The sequence below is a fragment of the Pogona vitticeps genome, chromosome 12, assembly GCF_051106095.1.
Source record: "Pogona vitticeps strain Pit_001003342236 chromosome 12, PviZW2.1, whole genome shotgun sequence".
In the NCBI taxonomy this organism is placed as follows: Eukaryota; Metazoa; Chordata; class Lepidosauria; order Squamata; family Agamidae; genus Pogona; species Pogona vitticeps.
This window is the reverse complement of record NC_135794.1, coordinates 25,432,008-25,452,259: the sequence shown is the minus strand read 5'-3', so window position 1 is coordinate 25,452,259 and position 20,252 is coordinate 25,432,008. Positions and strand designations below refer to the sequence as shown.

At 47.8% G+C, this 20,252-nt stretch overlaps 1 protein-coding gene across 6 annotated transcripts in view; it reads right to left on the bottom strand.

Moving 5' to 3' along the window:
• Positions 1 to 20,252, bottom strand: part of DMXL2 (Dmx like 2) — a 49,422-nt gene that overhangs the window by 18,196 nt on the left and 10,974 nt on the right. For all 6 annotated transcript variants that reach the window (XR_012081643.2, XM_072982164.2, XM_072982168.2 and 3 more), the window contains exons 6-24: positions 20,054 to 20,120; positions 17,420 to 17,598; positions 16,603 to 16,792; positions 16,073 to 16,247; positions 15,058 to 15,318; positions 14,186 to 14,463; positions 12,787 to 13,474; positions 11,295 to 11,416; positions 10,630 to 10,719; positions 9,102 to 9,219; positions 7,666 to 7,785; positions 7,193 to 7,420; positions 4,993 to 6,669; positions 4,096 to 4,206; positions 3,632 to 3,801; positions 2,990 to 3,087; positions 2,594 to 2,759; positions 1,597 to 1,861; positions 30 to 1,120 (exon numbers count right to left, since the gene is read on the bottom strand). Coding sequence is in view for 5 of the 6 variants with exons in the window: in XM_072982164.2 (XP_072838265.2) it covers positions 30 to 1,120; positions 1,597 to 1,861; positions 2,594 to 2,759; positions 2,990 to 3,087; positions 3,632 to 3,801; positions 4,096 to 4,206; positions 4,993 to 6,669; positions 7,193 to 7,420; positions 7,666 to 7,785; positions 9,102 to 9,219; positions 10,630 to 10,719; positions 11,295 to 11,416; positions 12,787 to 13,474; positions 14,186 to 14,463; positions 15,058 to 15,318; positions 16,073 to 16,247; positions 16,603 to 16,792; positions 17,420 to 17,598; positions 20,054 to 20,120 (6,094 nt within the window). In the remaining variant the exon portion in view is untranslated. The remainder of the gene's footprint in view (positions 1 to 29; positions 1,121 to 1,596; positions 1,862 to 2,593; positions 2,760 to 2,989; positions 3,088 to 3,631; positions 3,802 to 4,095; positions 4,207 to 4,992; positions 6,670 to 7,192; positions 7,421 to 7,665; positions 7,786 to 9,101; positions 9,220 to 10,629; positions 10,720 to 11,294; positions 11,417 to 12,786; positions 13,475 to 14,185; positions 14,464 to 15,057; positions 15,319 to 16,072; positions 16,248 to 16,602; positions 16,793 to 17,419; positions 17,599 to 20,053; positions 20,121 to 20,252) is intronic.

Here is a 20,252-nt window from a genome sequence, read left to right as displayed (position 1 = left end):
CGGGCATGGGGGGGGAGGGGAAGCCTTACCTGCTGGGATTCTTGCAAGAGGAACTTCAGTTCCATCCGCACGGAGGCCAGCCCCCCACCTTGCGCCCCGTGGAGGCTGCAGTAGCTGAGGAAGACTCTCAGCAGAGCCTGGTTCTTCTGCAGCCACCACTTGCGCCGCTCGGCGTGCTCCCGCTTCGCTTGCAGCCGGCGCCGCTCCATCTGATGCCGCTCGTACGGGCCCACCTCGGGCTTGTCGGCCATTCCGTCGTGATCCAGCAGGTCTCCGTTGATCCGTCCGTCCGCCTTGCAGCCGTCTTTCCCCCGGGCTTCGTGGTTGCAGACTTCGTGCAGAGCCGCAATCTCCTTCTCCAGCCAGTTGTACAGCTGGAAGCGGAGCTTCCCACCGTCGACCTCGTAGCCGGTCGCCAACGTCCTAAGTTCGGTCATGAGGATTTTGAGGCAGGCTCGGAACTTCAGCTGCTCAGCAATCACGTCCACCTCGGTCTCTTCTGCCTCCAGGTCCTCGCCTTGACTGGCGTCCGGGCTTCTCTCGTCCTCTTTCCTACCTCCCGCTTCCAGTTTCGACTCCTTCATGACCAAGCCACCCTCCTCCTCCTCCTCGTCTTCCTGAGAGCCGCTCTTGTCGTCTCCCCAGTCGAGGGTCAGCGGCTCGTCCTCCAACACGATCGCCGGCTTACTCCAGTCAATTAAGGATGCAGAATCGGCCTGGTTTAGTGAATCCGATGCCGTCGCCGCCGGCTGCGCCCAGTCGACGGCACGGCTTTCGCCGAAAGACCCGGGCTCTGCCGCCACCCCATTCTGCAACGTGGGGCTCGGGGTGGCTCCCTCCTTCTTGAGGGAAACGTGGGACGGGCTGCTTATTCTGGGAAGCTTGGACAGGACCTCGAGAGCCAAAACTGGGCACCCCACTTTAAAGTGCGCATTGGCGGTCGTGAAAAAAAGCTTCCTCTCAATGAGGTTGATTTTGTCCACAAAGGCTTTCTCGGCTTGCAGCCCTAAGGTCGCCAGCGTCCCGTCGGGGAGGCAAAAATTCCTTCGGATGAGCAAGGGGTGGGTCCGGAGGTAGTTGTAGAAGCTGAACACCACCGGATTGCAGGATTTGACAATGACTAGAGAGGGGAGAGAGAGGGAGAGAGGCTCACTGAGACTCTTTAACACACACACACACACACACACACACACACACACACACACACACACACACAGTGAGTGAGCGAGAAGAAGAGAGAATAAGCCACAAGGGCCTATTAAAATGCTAGCGGCTTCAAAAGATTCTATCAAACTGATAGAACGGTGTAGTATAGATCCAAATAGGCTCCGAGCACAATCTGGGGGGGGGGCAGAGGATTCCCATCTCAACTCTCAACTCTGCCAGTTCTTTTGCTTTTTGCTCACAAAACTCACAGAAAAGAGGGTTATATATTTTTAAAAGGTTTCATATGTTTTGTTTTTGAACTACCTTAGAAGGGATGTTAAACCAATGAATTCCGGTTGCAAGTGCCTTGAGCAAGTAAACAGAGAGATTAAAAAGATCCTTCCAACACATCTCCCAAACGATTTGGTGTGTGGTGTGTTTTTTTTTTACCTGGGTTTTCATCTTCCTCCTTCGGCGTTTGCTCCAGTAACGTGTCCAGTGCCCTTGTGTACTCTTTCACGACCCAGTAGGCGAGACTTCGCAAGAAGGGGTCAGGGTGGAGTTTAGCACAGCTGAACCCGGTTCCATCTTTCTCACAGCCCAAAATCTTCTCATAAAGGATGGAAGTGTAAGTGGCGGAAATCTCAAATTCTGATTCGTATAACCGGGCAATAATCATAGCCAGCTGGATGTCCTCCATTTTCTCAAGGCACACCTGTGAAGCAACGCGTGGGGAAGGCCCCGCAAGGACCTCTTAGATTAGAAAGGAAAGGTGGGATAATAATAATGCGCCAAAGTAATCCAACTGGCAGCCCCAACTAGAGTAGACTTTCTAAATCAATGGGAATTGCACAAGTGCAGCCCCATCATTCAACAATGGTCTGACTCTTCTTAAAACTACAGATCGGATTTAAGGGGCTCACTGACAACGTTTAAATTTGTTCAGAGCCCTGCAAAATGGAACAGAGTAGTCTATGACTAGATGGGTGGGGTATAAGTATAATAAATAAATAAATAAATAAATAAATAAATAAATAAATAAATAAATAAATAAACAAACAAACAAACAAACAAATAAACAAACAAACAAACAAACAAACAAACAAACAAACAAACAAACAATAGGGTGTTGGTGTGCAATTAACCAGACAGCAACAGATAAACCTATCATTTATTAGCTTCAAAGCTTTCTCAAATCTTTCACCCCCGTGTCAAGCCTTACCATCTCCTACTAAAAGGAGACAATAAATAGCAATGTTGTTTTGTTTGACTTATTTTGTATTAGTTCAGATCCCTGCAAAAACTGATATAAATGGATATGCAATTTTAAAAAAATAAAAGCATTGTTGCCCATAAAAAAGATGGCTCCCTCAGGCATATCCTTCCTGCATTCTTCTATGGCTGGATCTATGAGACCCTGGAGCAAAACAACACATTCTGTTCATACCTCTATGGCATCCTTTAAAGAGCCCGCTAAGAGGAAGAAAGCTGCTGACTGTTCGAAGCGTTGCTTCCCCAGCAGAGAAAATGCATTTTTCAAAGCCGCTTTGCGCCATCTGTCTTCACTGAAATTATGGCTGAAGAACTGTGTCATTTTCTCATCATGCTGAGATCTGTGTATAAAGAAGGCAAATAGATTCTGCTGCATTAGCACTGCAGCCCTATATCCATTCATCTCAGAAGCCAGACTTAAAGGGGCTTCTTTCTGGGAAGACAGGACTAGATCTACTTCAGAAGGAGACCCCAAGAGGCAGAAATATGGCACTTCATTCTGTAACTCACCCTAACCTTATTTATATTCCAATCTTTTTTTTAAAAAAAAGCCAACAGTAATAGAACTTACCGGAACAGCCCCCACACAACGGCTTTTTTCTTCATTGCAAGGTAAAAAAGGGCCGCATCCAGGGCGTCACTGTTCCGCTGAAAGGCTGCTTTTGCCACCTGCAACATTGAACAGGAGAGGGTTTTTAAAAATGTCCCCCTCCAGCTTCTCCATGAGACTGCGGTATCATTAACAGTCTGGGCAGTAAAAGTTAAATTGTGGAAGTGATGTGATATCTGGAAGTCAGGATCAGCAAATGCTTTCCATTCTCAGAAGTGACCTGGCTTCAAATAAAGCTGAGCTGAACAGCCCCCGCCAATCCTTCTGCAGGACCCCTGATTCCTTGAGAGAGTCTGTGGGAATATTCACTTCTGCCAAGGTGGCAGGCTCTATGGATTAGGAGGGCAGCATGCATTCCTCCTCCTCACCCCTTTTTGCCCAGCTGGTTTCTAGGGCTAAACGCCCAAGAGAAGCCATTCTGCCTAGCCTTGCTCTGAAGGGGCCTTCCTGGGGCTGGTGGGGAAGGAGGCGGCTATTTGGATTCTATGGCACCTCCCCAACCCTACAGCGTCAGCTGTACTGAATGAGATGAGACGGCGCCTTCGCAGGCGTTAAGATTTTCCCATGCAATGGGAAGGTAAGCAAAGATGGGCTCCAGCTGACCTTTTCCATGCACCTCCGAAGAGTGTTAATGTTTCTGACCCACCAGCCGATCCCCATCGCTCTGAGCTCTGACCACTGTGGATCGCCTCTTTGAATCGCAGGGATCATGTTGATTAACTCTTCTTCTGCCTCAGAATGAAAAGCCCAGGCAAAGTGGCAAGTAGAAATACCTAAACAACAGTAGAGAAGCGTTTATTATTATTTTTAAAAACAACTGGTTCATTAGACAAAGTTCATCAGGATCTTGGCAGATGAACAACTATTAGGTCCAGAACTTTGCAATTTAGTAAGAGGGACAGAATAGTTTCTACAAGCGCTTGGGAATTAAGAACACGGTTTAGTGAAAACATTACTTACTTTGCTTAAAGAAGGAGTCAAAACATGCACCACACAGCACTATTCTGTAGGGACAATAGTTCATCTGCTTTAAATTACAGAAGCGTAGAAATAGAATCACCTATTACCTTGATGGAGGAGCTGAACACGATACAGAGGCGGAAGTGATGTCAGAAGGCATGTATGTAAACGCATAGCTAATAAATACCGCAAGCCACATTCATCTAAAGTCTCTCTCCCTGTAAAAATAAAATATTAAAATACAATACAAACAGATCTACATGCTGTTCCTTTAGAATATGTATGTACTGCTTTTCAATGAGAAATAGTTTGTACATACATGCACACACATGTCTGTGCGCGCGCGCACACACACACATACACACGTACATGCATATGTGTGCTAGGATTGCGATGGAAGCAAACAAACCAGAGAATTTTTGGCTACTTACAAAGTTCCGCTTTTCATTCAGACTTGGAAATGATGGTTAACAGCTTCCACACAAGCCATGATATTAAGCCAACATCAAACTATAGTTTAATATCCTGGCTTGTTCCAACGCTGTTCAGTATGGTTTCTTGTTTTGTCTGAATTGGGTAATTATAGTTTGGAGGCTTGTTGACTAGCTTGCATGAAGTTGCACAAAACTTGATCAAACAAAAATTAGAAAGCTATGTCTTGGGTTAATTGAGAGATATTTTTCCACTTTACAATCAATAAAATTATTGAAACATCAACCACAGCAGTCAAATACATAATGGAGGTACGATTTAAAAAAACAGTCTTCACCAGTTCTTAGACACTGCAATTAAACCCACGACAGTAAAGAAAGAAAGATCTTAAGGCACAAGTCAAGGTGAGAATTTTAGATTACTTGAAGGACACTGTACCAGAATTAGCTGGCTCACAGCTTCCTTGCCTGTTCACAAACAATATCTGTGCATTACTGTTATTAATGATGCCATTCTATTTTTATAAATTCGTTGCCAGTGGTACTGAGGAGCTATCAGAGCGCCTTGCTTACCTGAGTAATGCTTGTCTCTGTTTTCATCCAGCTCAGTGCTGGTGGTGGCCACCGTGTCGGCCAAGGCAACCAAGAACATCTGCTCGAGGCGCGTGAGCCCTGGCAAACTGGAGTGCATGAGATGGCTTGAAAGGACACTGGCGTGTTCTTGGCCGAAGTACGTCGGCCCGTATTGAGAGAGATTGATCACTTTGGATTTATGCTCTCTCTTCTCCAGCTCAAAATCCATGAAGTCATCCGTGGTCACCTGCTGGACCTGGAAAAGGTCCGAGTAATGATCCTCAGTCTTCCGCTGAGTGTGCTCTTCTGAACCTTGGGGCTTCTTGGTGGTTTCCTCGGTTTTGTACGTCGTATCGTGGTCTGCTGCCAGGAGGGCATATAAAGGCAATGGAGGAATGGAATCGATCTCCGTGTAGTCCCGGTTGCCGTCCTTTCCGGCAGTGACCACATCCTTGGCCGTGCTCCCGCTGACACTAATCGTCCGTGAAAGGTGGCGCTTGGAGCCGCCGTCGGCAGCTTCCGGGTCTTTCACCACGGCCACTTCCCCCGCAATGCATTTGACCAAGTGGGAAAGGATGGCTTTCGCTCGGCGGACTTTGCCTAAGTCCATCAGCTCCAACAGCTGGGTCGGGTGGTATTGTGGGAGGGTTGGCGAAAGGAAGTGAGCGGCTTCGAAAAGGCCTCCGTCTTGGACCACTGTGGGCGTCCCGAACACATCATCCACAATACCTGCTCCGTCAACGACACTGGTTTTTTTGGACAACAAACTAGCCTTCGCCGAGTCTTGAACGGGGGAAACATCTCCCAGAAAAGCACCGTTTTCACCGTCTCCCGATCTGGCGGCATGCTTCCACTGCGCATAGACGTGCATTTCGCAGTCCATCCCCACCACCAGAATCCCGTCTCTGACCCACGAAAGAGAGACGGGCAGCGAAGGGGTTCCGTCCACCGAAGAAACCAAGTCAATGGACCGAAGAAGGACCCATTTCGACTTGATGCCTTGCTTGATGCTGCCCCCTAGTGGTAAAGTAATGACAGCAACGCCATCTTTGCTGCTGGTTTGTTCCGTCACGATCCCCGAAAGCCGGCCGTACATGAATATATTTGCACCCACGCCGACTGTAAGGATATGGGAGCCGTCTTCTTTCGACACCCAGTCCAAGTGAACGAGGTGCTTGATATTGGGCAGGGCGTATCGGTCCCTGTTCAAAAAGACATCGGACTTGCTATATACAAATAAGTTACTGTCTACGCTAACTCTGGAGTCAAGGACGCTCCCAACTTTAACGAGATCGTCCAGATGGATCGTCTGTTCCAAAACCCATTCTGATCCTCCGGTAGATTCACACTCAAAAATACACACATGCATAGAAAATTCTTTGGAAACAAAGCCATTGTGGTGGACGGGCTGCTTGTAGGCCACGGCCAAGCGGCCCGTGTAGGAACAGCTGACGGCCACTGGCCGGCCCACGATGGAGACGGTGCTGCTGTCGTCCTCCCTCTCATCGTTCATCAAAGGCCATTTCTTCCAGTGGTAAGTCTCCTTCGCTTCCCCTCTGCTGCTCACGACGGTCTCGACTGAACACCTCCAGAACCGCACAGTGTTATCTGAGCAGGACGTCACCAGCAAGTAAGGCGCGAGGCAGACCGGGTAAATGGAGGAGGAGCTGAGGTGTCCTAAACAGATGCAAAGGACCCTTCAGTGTGGTGCAAGGGGAAACGCTTTCACAAAGGCCGCCTTCAGAACCAGCCCCCAAATCTTGCTTCTAATTTAGGTCACGTGAAATGGCAAAGAGGGGTCGGAAAAGCCAGGAGCAAGTTAGAGTTTAAGGGAATGGCCCTCTCTACCGCAGAATTCACTTTCCCCTCACATAATGGGATTTCATCAGAGAGACCTGCCGCTCAGCCGTCAAGAGTTGCAAACAGCCCTTATTTGCACTCCAATAATCAAGGTGGCTAAACAAATCACGCTGAATGCAAGATATTCAGGTGATGGAAATCATGTGTTATCACAACCAGAAATTGTTCACCCCCTTGCAGGAGCACCTCTTCCAGAAACATCCCTAACACAGAAACAAAAGCAGCCATTACCGTACCTAGGGCACAGTGAATAAACCCATGCCTAATTTGAAAAAAAGACTGGGTTGGGACACAAGCTTAACTAACCAGCTACCCATCTAAGTCCTCAACAATATTTTACCTGCAGAGGGAGTAGCTCGTATAACCTCTACCCCAGGTGGAAGATCCAATGGGTAACTATAAACCAGCTTAGAACTCAAAATAAGTTTGCTAGCGGTCTGAAGATTGGCAATGGACGCAGAACGAGGCATTGGAGATGTGCTGGGAGAGGTTTCTGGAGAGGAGTCCGCCGTTTGTTGCCCAGGTAAGCCCAGGTGAGGTCCAGAGGGTGGTGCTTCGAGAGGCTTTGCTTGAAAGAAGCACAATGGAGAGAAAAAACAAAAGCTTCAGTCTGTAATAACAGCAGAGTTTTCTCACGAAACATAAGCACAGACTTGTTTAGCTAAAATTTGCGAATACCCTTTCAAAGGTCTGGGGATGATTGAATTTATTTCCCTTCCACAGGTGGATGGGAGAAAAATATCCTAAGTAAGCCAAAACATTAAATGACTATTATTTTGGGAACAAGCAAACCCAGACAATCCAGGCACTCACCTAAACAGGCCTGCACGGATTTAAGGTGCAAATGCCACATGTGAAGGATGGAGCAGCCACTTGCGTCTTTTTCAATTACAACGAGATAAAACTTTTCGGAGAAAGGAGGTGGCCGATAGCCTGTTCAAAAATAATTGAAAGAAGAAAAACAAAGCAAAAGTATGGTGCCATGTTATTTCAATGAAAATGAAAGCAGGGCAACATTTAATTCCTAATCAAATCGCATAACCAGGAACATCCAGAAATCCCAAAGGGTGTGTTTCCTTTTAACACCTTTTAAAGTTACTCCTGGTACCTAGCAAACAAAGGCCTGGTTCAGACAAGAGGGTCAAGGTTTATGTGCCCGAACCCACATTTCTTTGCTCCAGCGTCGCACGAACAGAGGCCTAAACAAGGAAGCCCTTATGTTTCCTGGGGTATTACAATCAATGGCCCTTTGAGGCCAAGGTCTAAGGGAGACTGCTTCCCTCAGCAATACAATGGAAGTCATTTACTCCCAAGTAAATGTGCACACAGGGTGGCATGGCAAGGATGTAGTCCTGCACGCAAAGAGATTAAATCACCCCAGCGGGGACCAGGAGGAGCTCAACAAGACACCGATTTGGGATTTCGATTATGACATCCGAACCTAACAGGAGGTCTGCTCTCTCGCTGGTCACCCGGGGAATGAATCCAGAACAAACTTTGGCTTATTTCTTTGGCTGGTCGGTTGGCGCTCAAGTCCCAGAATCAAGATCTGTACGTGGCACAAAACCAGCCACCGACCCAGCGCCTCTGCTAGGGAGAGTCTTTAACTTCCAGCAGTTCCTTTCCACAGCATCATGGGGTCTGTAGTTTGGGACGAGGCTTAGAATGCACACCTAGGGAGCTCTAGAACATTCCCCTGAATCACAGTAGAGGTGGCTCACCAAACTACACGTCCCAGAATGCTGTAAGAAAGAACCATGGAAGTTGAAGTGGGATTGAACGGCTCCGACCGAGTCGTGTAAACACAGTGGTTTGTCTGGCTGCTCCCACTGCAAGCCAAACCGATCAACCAGCATTGTACCAAGGCCGCCTAGAGTGGACGAGTCGCCCAGATAGGCGGGGGTATCAATCAATCAATCAATCAATCAATCAATCAATCAATCAATCAATCAATCAATCAATCAATCAATCAATCCATCAATCCATCAAAAAAGAAAGAAAGAAAGAAAGAAAGAAAGAAAGAAAGAAAGAAAGAAAGAAAGAAAGAAAGAAAGAAAGAAAGAAAGAAAGAAAGAAAGAAAGAAAGAAAGAAAGAAAGAAAGAAAGAAAGAAAGAAAAGAAAAGAAAAGAAAAGAAAAGAAAAGAAAAGAAAGGGGCTGCCTTCCAGAAAAGCCAAGTTCAGAAGCCACCGTTCTGAATTCTTGATGGTTCAGCTGTTGTTTCACCGTAGTCTAGTTGCTTCACTGTACCTTTAGATGGCTGGAAAAATATCTCTGCTTCCTTCTGCCCCCCATCTTCCTTATGCGGTTTATATCCCAAAATGAAGTCCTCTTGGAAGACGTGAAGCAACTGTGTGTTCGACCCGCACTAGAAACAAAGAGGGAGAAACCAGCGTTCATGCCCGACTGTGCGCACACGTCAGCTTTAAGATCACCACCACAAAAGGCAGCTCAGAGTTCTGTGCAGGGCCTCGTGCCAGGAACTTCCTGTAGGTTTAGCTTTGTAAAAATAAAATAAAATAAAAAATACCGATTTAACCATGAGCTTTCTGGAGAGGGATCCCTCTGAGTTGGACGTAGCAGAAATCGCCAACGTTGAAAGGGCCACAAGACCCATAACTTTGAAGATGGTGTAAGCCTGGGTGCAACGAATGTCTCCTGATCCAAACAACGAGAGCCAATGGGACTCCCCACAAATGCAAACCTGCGCACACACCCTCTGTGAGTTCCAGAACGGGAAGCCGTGGCTCCACTTTAGCCCAGGCTTTATGGGGGAAAGCCTTGCATTTCCGGCGCTCAACCCAACGCAGGGACTTTCAAGTCAATGGCGGAAAAACCACGCAACAGGCTCGTTCCAGAAGAAGATACGGCGATCAAAGTCTTCCTTAATTAATCACAGAGGAAGTACTCCGTTGATTAATTCACCACAGTAGGGGATGAAATTAGGTTAATTTCCACCGGAGTTTGGGGAATTACATAACGCACACAGGACTTCCCTCCCAAAGCATTTCACAGGAGCTTGGATGGAGCAAAACCCTGCCTGCTTTTGCATATCGAAAACCCGGAACGCCTTGCTGTAGGAATTCCAGAAGGCGCTTGGAGCAACATTCTTGACGCCCCTTCCTGTGCCTCTCGATTGTCAGAATATAAGCCAAACCATGGCTCTGTTGACCCGGCAGCCAACCTCCTGCTGATGGGAAACCCAAATGCCCTACAGGAGCACAACAGTCCCTTCCTGGGGGGAAATGCAGCTGTACTGCAATTCCCACTAGCCACAGCCAATGTAGCCACTGGTGAGGATTATGGGACTTGTTGTCCATCAACGTACAGAAGGCCCAAATTCACTCTTTCCTAGTCTGGATGATGGTGCAAAATTTCATTCTCTTGAAGTCCCAACTCAGCCTCTGGGTCCCCCAGGATTTCTATGGGTTCTTCTCAGTGTGCAAGGCTTGGTTTCCTGTACCAACAACTTTAAGGTACCCTGCACAGCATGCTGGTATTTTTTTTTTGTCCCCACCCAGTACGAGAGACGGCTTTATACAACACATCTGAAGCTATATTCCCAACACGTAGGCTAACACCAGTTTTATCAGAGAACAAAATCTCTCCCCTCCCCCTGCCTCCTTTTTTTCCTGGAAAATTTGGTATAGCAATTATGGTCATTTTATGTGGAACTAAATTATCAGGATGATATAATAAATGCTACCTGCAAAATTATTATTTTGCTGCCTTTCCCCACCACAGTCATGCTCCACATAACAATTCACAGGCCATTTACCTGATCGGTTATGGCATCCAGTTCAATAATGCACCCCGGACGAGCCGTTGACTGCTGACTCACAATGTTAAACACTTCACCAATGAGCTTCTGAAACAGGAGGAAAATATATATATATAAAAACTCCCAACATATTTCTAAATTTAACCACATGGTCCAGCTGAGGCTCTGTGAGCATCCTTCTCGATGGATGTGATTTAAGTCCAGCCTCTTTTTCCAAAGCCGGGATTTGAGACTGCTGACAGCAGGGAACAATCTTATACTATATTTCAAATGATTATAGGTAGTCAGACCACCGGGTATGTAGAACACAAATGCAATGTGAAAACACAATTGCAACACAAGAAACTGTAAAAAAAAAAAAAAGAGATTACAATAGTAAAACAGGAGTCTAACTTCCTAGTTCCACCGGAATTGTAAAGAGTGAGGTTCTACTTGTTTAGAAAATCAGGCAGCAGCAGGTATGCCTTCCCTCGCCCCACCACGCTCCAATGTACTGGATCCACTGCCCACCACTTCAATGCTATATCTTCCGAGCCTGACCCTGCTTAGCTTCCGGAATCAAGGGAAACCAACCAGCGCATTCTGCCTGGCATTAAAGAAGGGAGTATTTCAAGACGAAGCCCAAATTTTAAATCTGGGGCCAATCTGCCAAGGGGACTTACAGAGGAGACAGGGTCACTCAGCTCATCCAGCAGCTTCCGGGCATCCACCACGGCTTGGTATAATCTCAGGTTTTTGCCATCCGATGCCACGAAGCAGGCGCTGGCAGAATTGCAGTACGTACCTAATTTGGGAACAAGTATCAGTATAACCTTTATTGCAAGTGAGAGGCTTTAGTAATTACAGGAGGACTGAAATATCCTCGGGGAATCTGTTCCAAGCCCTCCCAGCGGATGCTGGAAAATGCAGAAGGATCAAACTCTACACATTGCAGGGTCTGTGACTCCCTTTAATGGCCAGTCCTGGTAAATACACCTTGGAAATACATAAAAATAGGTATTTCTGAGGGCTTTTATTTAGAATTTTCAGCCAGGGGATAAGTGAATCATGGGGATATTGCTTCCATGGGCAGGTGGTCCTACTGTATCCACAGAAAGGCATTAAGTTACTGTATTTTTCCATGTATAAGACTAGACTTTTATCTAAAATCTTTAGACTAAACATTGAGGGTCATTTTATACACGGAAGTAAGCTGAGGAGAGAACAAAAACAAGTGGAGGGGAAAGCAGGGTTCAAAGCCATCCTGCAGTGCTTTGATCCCTTTCCCCCTCCACTTGCTAAGCCCCGCTTAGATTTCGGGTTAGAAAAGTGGGGGCTGTCTTATACATGGGGGCGTCTTATACACTGAAAAATACGGTATTTCATTATGCGCTATCAGGAGACAAACAGAAGGCGTTTTTGATGGTCCTCAAATGTAGACGTTCAGCTTGACACAGGGTTATCTCACAGCACATATTCCTTTCCTCCATAGAGTATTCCACACTTCCCAGCTTGAAAAAGATGATAACGGGGGTGGTGGTGATGATGTAGAACCGAAAAGACAGCACTATTCTCTCACTGAAACAGACCGAAATCTGACCAGAATAACCCCAATGAATCAGTGCCCAGAATCTTACCAGTGGTCACATGAGGGTTGCAAAACATGATGTGGAAAAACTGACAAGTTATGTTTCGGTCTCGTCCCTGCCCTGTGCCCAGTGGTGTAACCGAGACACATCTCAACACCTCAACCAATTAACCGCAATTAGCGGCAGGAAATGATGCAAAGCTTAAGGGAACACCAGCAGGTTTCCTGGGAGTGGGGTGAAGAGATGCGTTGACCCATTCTCAGTAGCCGATTCCATGGGTCTACCCTACTTGGGACTAAACATGGGTTTTAGACCTGAATCTAGAAGACTTCTCGCCCTCCATTCCAAGGGTAGCAAATCTTGGGAGCTGCCGTCCACGACGGCTGGGAAGGTTCCAGGAGCTGTAGTCTTTTCTAAGCTCCGAAGATACCTCCCATTTTTTAAAAAGCAGCAAAAATATTTGTGGAATGAGGCCCAATTCAGAAGATATGTTGAAAAAAAGGGGGGGGGGGAAAGGGAAAAACAACAATGACACCTGGCCTTGCTAACGGCCCAGGGTTTTTTTTAAAAGGCAAATGGTACTCACCAAGGCAATAGCTGGGAATCAGAGTCGGGAGCCAGGCCACGTTAGAGAAGGCTGAGGTATGGAGGGAATTGATGCGAGCCAGTTCCGAGACTCCCCCCGTGTAGGACAGAGGCCCGATTGGGTCTACGCGCCACAGAATCAGTTCACTGTAGATGGCGTTGGGGTCGTGGAAGGTGCGGGTCGCTGCGTTTCTGAGCTGCTGACAGGACGACCCTCTCAGGAGCCGCGCGGGATCCATCGTTTTCGTCAGAGAGTCCCACGGCCGGTCCGACTCTGGGGTCAGGAGGGCGTTATGGTGGGAGGAGGTCAGCAGGAGAGGCAGCACCGAATGGCAAGCCAGGTCGTTCAGGTGGAAGCGGTGCCCGCAATACCTGAACTTGTGGGTCACCGTCTGCACCGTGGTGAACGCCGATCGGTCGGCGAACGAAACTGCCCATTGGTTGAGGGAGCCGTCAATGTGCTTGGAAATCATCATGACGGTTGCGGTGGTGAGGTTCATGTTGAAGCTGTCTTGGGAGCAGCCCGGCCCCCACCCGGACAAGCTGCCCGAAAGGCTGGCTCTCTTCTGTCCCTGGGCATCGCCAACGTCTTGCGCCGAGGGGGTGCAAGCGTACATCATGATGTTCTTACTGAGAGAGCTTGCGTCGCCCGACGGAAACGCGACTGGAATCTGAGATGCAAATGAAACCTAGGAAAAAAAAGTGTGTGTGTGTGTGTGTGAAGAAGAAATAACAGGAGGGTGCCCAAATAAACAGCCCTCTCTCACAAAATGTACACAAATGTTCTCCTGTCAGAAAGTGTGTGGAAGAAACTAGACATGGCGTTACATAAAGGGCGAGTATCTCGAAGCCCAAAGCTTAGAGGCCGCCCTTGGCCCCGTCACCCAGGAGAGAGAAGGATGTGACCCACCTCTTCTGGGCTTCACCCCACATTCAACACACGGCCCTCATCCAGGTTAGGAAGCCGGAGAATTGGTATTCTATTTTTTTCTTTCCCTAACTGGAATGTCATTTTTCTCTTCACGCTAAGGATGGATATTCATTTCAAGCATTTTTACCCTGCTCTCAGGCAGAACACAGGCCCCCCAAAACAGCTTACAAACAGCAGCAATAACACTTGAAGCCATCTTTGAGGTTAAAATGGTGGAAGACACGACACAAAAGGAAAAAGGACGCGGAGGGAGAAGGGAGATTGAATGGGCCGGTCCTTCGGAGCAGAGTTCTTAAAAGAGGAAGCCTCTGAGAGAAGAGGAGCCAAAATGCGGTGGTTTCTCAGAAGAGCAGATGGGGAAGCCCTGTGCCCTTTCTCTCTTTTGTGACCCAGACAGACCAGCTCCTCTGACACACACACACACTCTTAAATCAAGGCACAGCTTGTCCCCCTTAAACATCCTACTTACCTGGACTTGCCGGAAGATCCCAGGGTTGTACTCGTCCAGGTACTTCACGTGCCACACCAGGAAGGTCCCGTCCACCGGATGGATGGTGAAGAGCATGTCCGGGTTCTTGTTCCACTCCTTCAGCAGCCACTCAATCTTCCGGTCAAGCAGGATGGTAGGAAGCGGCATGGGGGCACTGGCCGGCGTGAGGAGCTTGGGGCTGCCTTCTTGCTCCCCGTCTTCGTGCTCCGAGGACCCCGTTCCTGTGCCTGCCTCCGACTCCCTATCCAGAGACAGTTCTGCGTGATAAAAGCACAGGAAACAATTCACCGCACTGCTTTTTTTTTTGGTTGAAGAACAGGGTTTTTACAAAATAAACTTTAAATGTGGGATGGATGGATGGGCAAGTTTTAAGAGCAAATTCTTCCTAATCGCCAAAACAAAACACACACACACACACAAAACCAGAAGCAGCTTGTGGGAAGATTCCAGTTTTGCCTACTTTGGGGGCAGAGACAAGGCGGTGTGTACAGTATTGTGTGTATGTGTGGGTGTGTCCTGTGCAAATGATGGGGCATGGCTTCTGGAAGCTTCTAAGCAGTGGCATATCTTTTTTTTCCTCAGCAGGGCAGGGGTGGCCAAAACATCCAAGTCATCGTTGAACCACCAAAAGGGTTTTTTTAAAAAAAACAACCACCAGCCGCTCTTTATCAATTGCATTGCGACAGGTTTACTGGGAAAAGCTGCAGGGCCTTCAATGAACTGTATTTTGCCAGGGGGACAGTCTAACAATACATATTAAAGGAGAAATAAAGGAAAAAGCAAGTAACTTGCAGGAGCCTCATGATGATGATGATGATGATTTTCTAATCCATTCTAAATATGCAACTCACCGTGGTCAAGCTTCATGAGTAAACCCCTCTCTCTCTCTTTCTCTTTCTCTTTCTCGTCCTCCTTCTCCTCCCCGTCGGCCTCCTCGTCGGCCTCTCCTTCTGCCCTCTCCATCTGTTGATCCGTAAGTTCTCGGAGGTGTTGCATAAATATTTCAGTCGAGGAGGTAAAATGGAATTCCTTGTTATTCAGCCAATGGACCACAAAGCCCTCACTCCCTTCATCTAAATTAAAAGCCGTCTTCACCAAAGCCTCTGGAATGTCTGAGGAAACAAATACAGGATATTTTGCAATTTTGGGGGGGGGGGGGAAATGAAAGGAACTAAAGCTTGGTCTTGAATTACATATTTTAAGAGATTTTTTAATCCCCCCCCGAAGATGAGTGGATTTGCATAAAAGATACTAAAGAAGCCTATCTTAGATAATTTCAAGGTCAAATAAGTTATTTCTGATCCATTTCCCTTATTATTTCTTTAAAACTAGTGTGAATGAAAATGTGTGCTAAAAGGTGCATTTATACAAATATTTCAGCTTATTGTTTCATAAAATTATATATCTCTAAAGATATTTTGTTTCAAAGCACTCATTTAGTGCCAGGATGGTACAGTATAATGGTTAGTGGGCCAGACTAGAACTCTCCTGAGACCTGGGTTCAAATCCCCCCCCCCCGGCCATTAAACTCATCGGGTGGCTCATCGACAGGCATATTGTAGTGAAGATAAACAAGAAGAAGGGGGTTGTTCAAAGCAGGATATATGGCTAACCATGCAGGGTATAAACATAACAGATAAATAAGCCATGAAATGAATTTCTAATGACATTTGCATATTTTTTGAGCCAAGAATAGTAAGTAGGAAAGGTGACGGGAGGGCTACGCTCTGCTCTGCACACTTATGGGTCCAGGACGTGAAGACTGGGGTCGGAGAAGTCATCATTCATAAAGTGCCCCAAACCCTGTGAGAATTCTTCAGACAACGGCCGTCACGGATAGTGAGAAGCGGAGCCGCCCGACGTCACCTGTGTTGGGGTTAATGCTGGTCGCTATGTGGAAGTGGCAGAGGGCGTTCATATGGTGCGAAATGTGGCGCTGAACTTCATGTGTCCCTGGCTGATCTGGCAAATCCTCCGTGTGAGTAATGAGCACAGAAGACCTTCGTTGGCCTTTGCGCAGGTTTTTCAAATGATGGATGGTCTGAGAGATTTAAACAAGGAAAGAAAAAGAGAGGGGGGGGGGAGGAGAGAATGAGAGAGACGGGAAAAAAAACCCATTTAAGTATAAAGGAAAAAGAGCACCTCGTTGCCCGTAACCAAAATTCCCTTAAGCAAAACACCGGCAAGGGCTGGGTTGGGTCTCCTCTCAGCCTCATCCCACGTCGTCTGACGTCACTGGGTCCAGACCTCGCGTATCCTTTTCCCAAGTCACGCTTCCAGAGCAGCCCCTCCCAACCTGTCGGCCGTGGGAGGGACTACAGTTCCCAGATACCTCCAAGGAGCTGAGCCGGAACTCTAAACCTCGAGCAGGGCCCGAGGGTGAATTCTGCGGGTACCTCCAAAGCCTGCTGGACGTGGTCTTTGCGCCTCCCTGCGTAGGAGAAGCTGCTGCTGCTGCTGATGCTCGAGGTGCTGGTCTCGCAGATCTGCTCCCCGAGAAGAGCGTCTTCGGGAAGCAAGGTCTCGGCCCACAGCCGGCAAATCCCATCATGGCAGGAGGTGAGGAGCACGTTGCAGACGGACCCCCTTAAAGACGACGACGACAACAACACAACAACACCGGGGTGACTGGTTGTGGCTTAGGTGGGGGCTCCACCCAACTGTGGCAGAGCTAAGCACACCCCATCATCCTTCCACGGCCGTTTGTAAGAACGAAACCTGAGCAAACCCTCTTCTCTAGAAAGAAGCCGCGGGTGACCCTCTGCGAAAGCTTAGGCCGAGCTGCGCCGCAGAGGCAGCCGTGGGGTCTCGTAAGGAGGGTCCAAATCCAACTTTCACGGGACCTTATTAGTCCAGCTTAGGATAAAAAAAGAGAGTTGTGTGCAAAATCTTGGGGTCAATATCCCCTTCCTCAGGAATAAAGTAAGAAAAAAAAATAGGCAGGGGGAAAAGCAAGAGAGAAAAGAAAGGGTCAAACCCAGAAACTGGGACCAGAGTTCAAAGGTCTGCATGTCTCCAGCCTTCCTTCGTAGTGACAGGACAACCATGGTGAGGGGGATCCCATTGACAAGCTGGCCGAAGAAGACCCTTCCCTTTTTTAAAGGTGCCATCAGACTCCTTGGGGCTTTGGCTGCCAGAGACGCTCCCGGCCGCCCCCTCTGGCTTCGGGAGGATCGAGGCTGTTGCCATGTTTCCCTCCAAGGTCCTCCTCACCTGGGCATGTACTTGCTCGTTTTCCGCCACGAGAACCCCGTCACGGCTCGAGGATGTGCCAGGTAGACAAAGGCGAAACGGATGGGCGTGGCGGCCTTCCTGGGATCGCAGCTCTCTTGCGGAAGGAGGGAGGACTTCCAGCCCGTCATCGGATACCAGACTTTCAAAAGGCAATCATCCTAAAGGAGTCAATAGGGAGCAAACGGCCAGCCTTACATAGGCAATGAAAACGGTGCCTTAAAAGGGTGTAAGCAACCACAGAGCGGATCCATGTAGCAAAGCTAGGGGAGGGGGGAGCAGTTCGGTCACACACCCCTCCAGCTGCTATTCCCTCAATCAAAACCCTTACAAGCCCCCAAATTTCTACTAGCCTGGAAGGGTATCGCCAATTCTGTTTTTTTTTGTCCTGCATTAGACATTCCATATGGTGAAGAGGTCAACCTTGCCTAATCAACCACTGCTAACCCATTTTAACCAGTGGATCACCCAAAGCAGGGAGTTTGTGTATGCTTTGTTTCATGTATTTGAGTAAATAAATACACCAAACGCATCAGAATAAAATACTGGGTGGGGGGAGAAACTGTTTGAACACAAGGTTAACAGCGCCAGCCTTGTGTCTTGACCGGTCTCCCCTTCCCCTCCTTTCTCACGGGGATGAGCCAGAAAAACCTCGAGGCAAGGCAAGAAAGATGAGGAGCAAAACCAAGGAAAAAACTTGGCTTCACTTAAAAGTTTTGCAAGCATGAAGCTTGGACTGGAACCAACAGCAACAGGGGTGGCCACCCCTCTCTGAGGTCAGGTTTTAGTCTGGCCTTTCCAGAGCTCTCCAAGGTGCTGAACCATCTCTCTCTCTCTCTCTCTCTCTCTCTCTCTCTCTCTCTCTCTTCTCTTCTCTTTTCTCTTCCCTTCAAGAATGTTATAAACGCCTGCCAACCCTGAGGTCTGCTGAGAAGCTTTGCCCCACTCCGGCTCTTCCTCGTTGGGTTTCCCATTCACGACATCCTTCCAGGGCGAGAGAGGAATCTGCTCCCTCCCGCCTTTATCCCTGATTTCTGCCAGCAGGCTGGGAAGCCATTACATGGAGAATATTGAAAACGCGACCCTGGTTATGAAGTTTGGATAACAAACAATTAGGCAGGATGGCAAAGATGATAGCATGATCCAAAGATGATAGAGCCTGAAGGGAATTTAAAATGAAAAAGAAGGAAAAAGAAAAGAAAAGTAATTTCTGAAGAGGAAGACCAAAAGCACGTCCAAGAACAATAGCTACATTTCAGAGAGACGACAAGCCACGAGTGTCCACGCGAAGCTCACAGAGCTACCGGCAGTAACTAAAATGGAAACCTTCTCCGACAAAGGCAGAAAATGGTTCCCAAGACCATCTGCTTTCAGCTCTGCAGTCACAGAACTTTGGTGCTAAACACGAACATGCCTAACAGATGGAGATTGACGGGGGGGGGGGGGAGAGTGCTGTTGACAGCCTTCCTTTAGGCCTCTTACCAGTAACACGAATGCTGGTCGTGTTGCTGGGATCCTGGTTTGGCCCTCATGCTAAATGAATCCTAAATGCAGAGCTTCCTCCTGGTTTGCTTCACTGCTGCAGCAGGCCTGTTGCTCTCTCTCTCCCCCCCACCCCAAGCCGGACTCCTGCTTTCTCCCTCTTTCCTAGCCTGATCCTAGACGGACAGAGTTGCATCCCAGGGGAGCAGATTCCGGCGTGCTTTAAATCACCACCTTACAGGAGTAGCTCTTCTGAGAGCCACCACAAAGCACGCTTTATGGGACCAGTCCCATGGCACTTTATGGGATCTGGACATTCAAAGGATGTAGGGGGTAGAGATTTGGACCCCTAAGAAACCCTTTTAGCCTTGAAATCGGCCTGATCGGCCGGCCATGGTACATCGAAGGATGACCAATGTCGTGTGTCATTTAAGGTCGGGTAGATGTCACTCTTTTCTACTGAACCACCATTTATTGCTACGGATGTGGCTAATCTGGTGCCCCATCAGGCTGCCAAGGCCTGTTTCCAGCTCTGGCTGAGAGGCACGTCTCACGGTCTCTCTTTCTCAACCCCCCCCCCTCTATTTCAAGGGTGACAATGAACAGCTATTGTATAAATCTCTAACCAGGACGTTTCTGGCAATGGCTGGCATGGAGATTGGCGAAGGGGCCCCAGGGGACCCTTAATTAGAAAAATGGTAAAGACAGAATCTGGGAGCTTGCATCGGGAACGGAACTGACTCATAACTTACATAACTCAATAGGTATTGAATACAGAGGTCCCTTTGTTCATCTGCAATTCCTGTTTTACTAGGAAATGTATTTTCTTCTTCTTCATGCAACTCCCGTGAAGATCAACTGTTGCTGTGGAGGGATTTTTTTCTGAGCCTTTAATGGTCACCTTTGGAGGCAGGTCTTGTCAAACTGTGAGGCATATTTAATACCAAACGATCTCTGGCAACCAGCCTGATTTTCAAGCTTGGTTTGCATGAATGTCTCTGTTTAAATGTTGCATTTAATGCTGGGTAGCCAAGAATTCTATTTCCTCAAACACAGGCTCTGTCTTATCCTTGGGAGCAATGATACAGGTTCAAGCATACCCCAAAAGGGTCATTATATCCTTCTTTTCCTTACCTTCCCGGCCGTTGCAAAATATTCACCATCCGGAGACCATTCCATGAGATGGACTGAAACGGCAGTCCTAGAAGCAGGGAAGCAAAGGCACAGCATTCCATTTAAGGAGAAACCTCAAATGTAATGAAAACATACAGCATTACAAAAAGTCAGCTACAGCTGACCCAGGTTATTTTCCCAGACTCTTTGCTGCTGAACT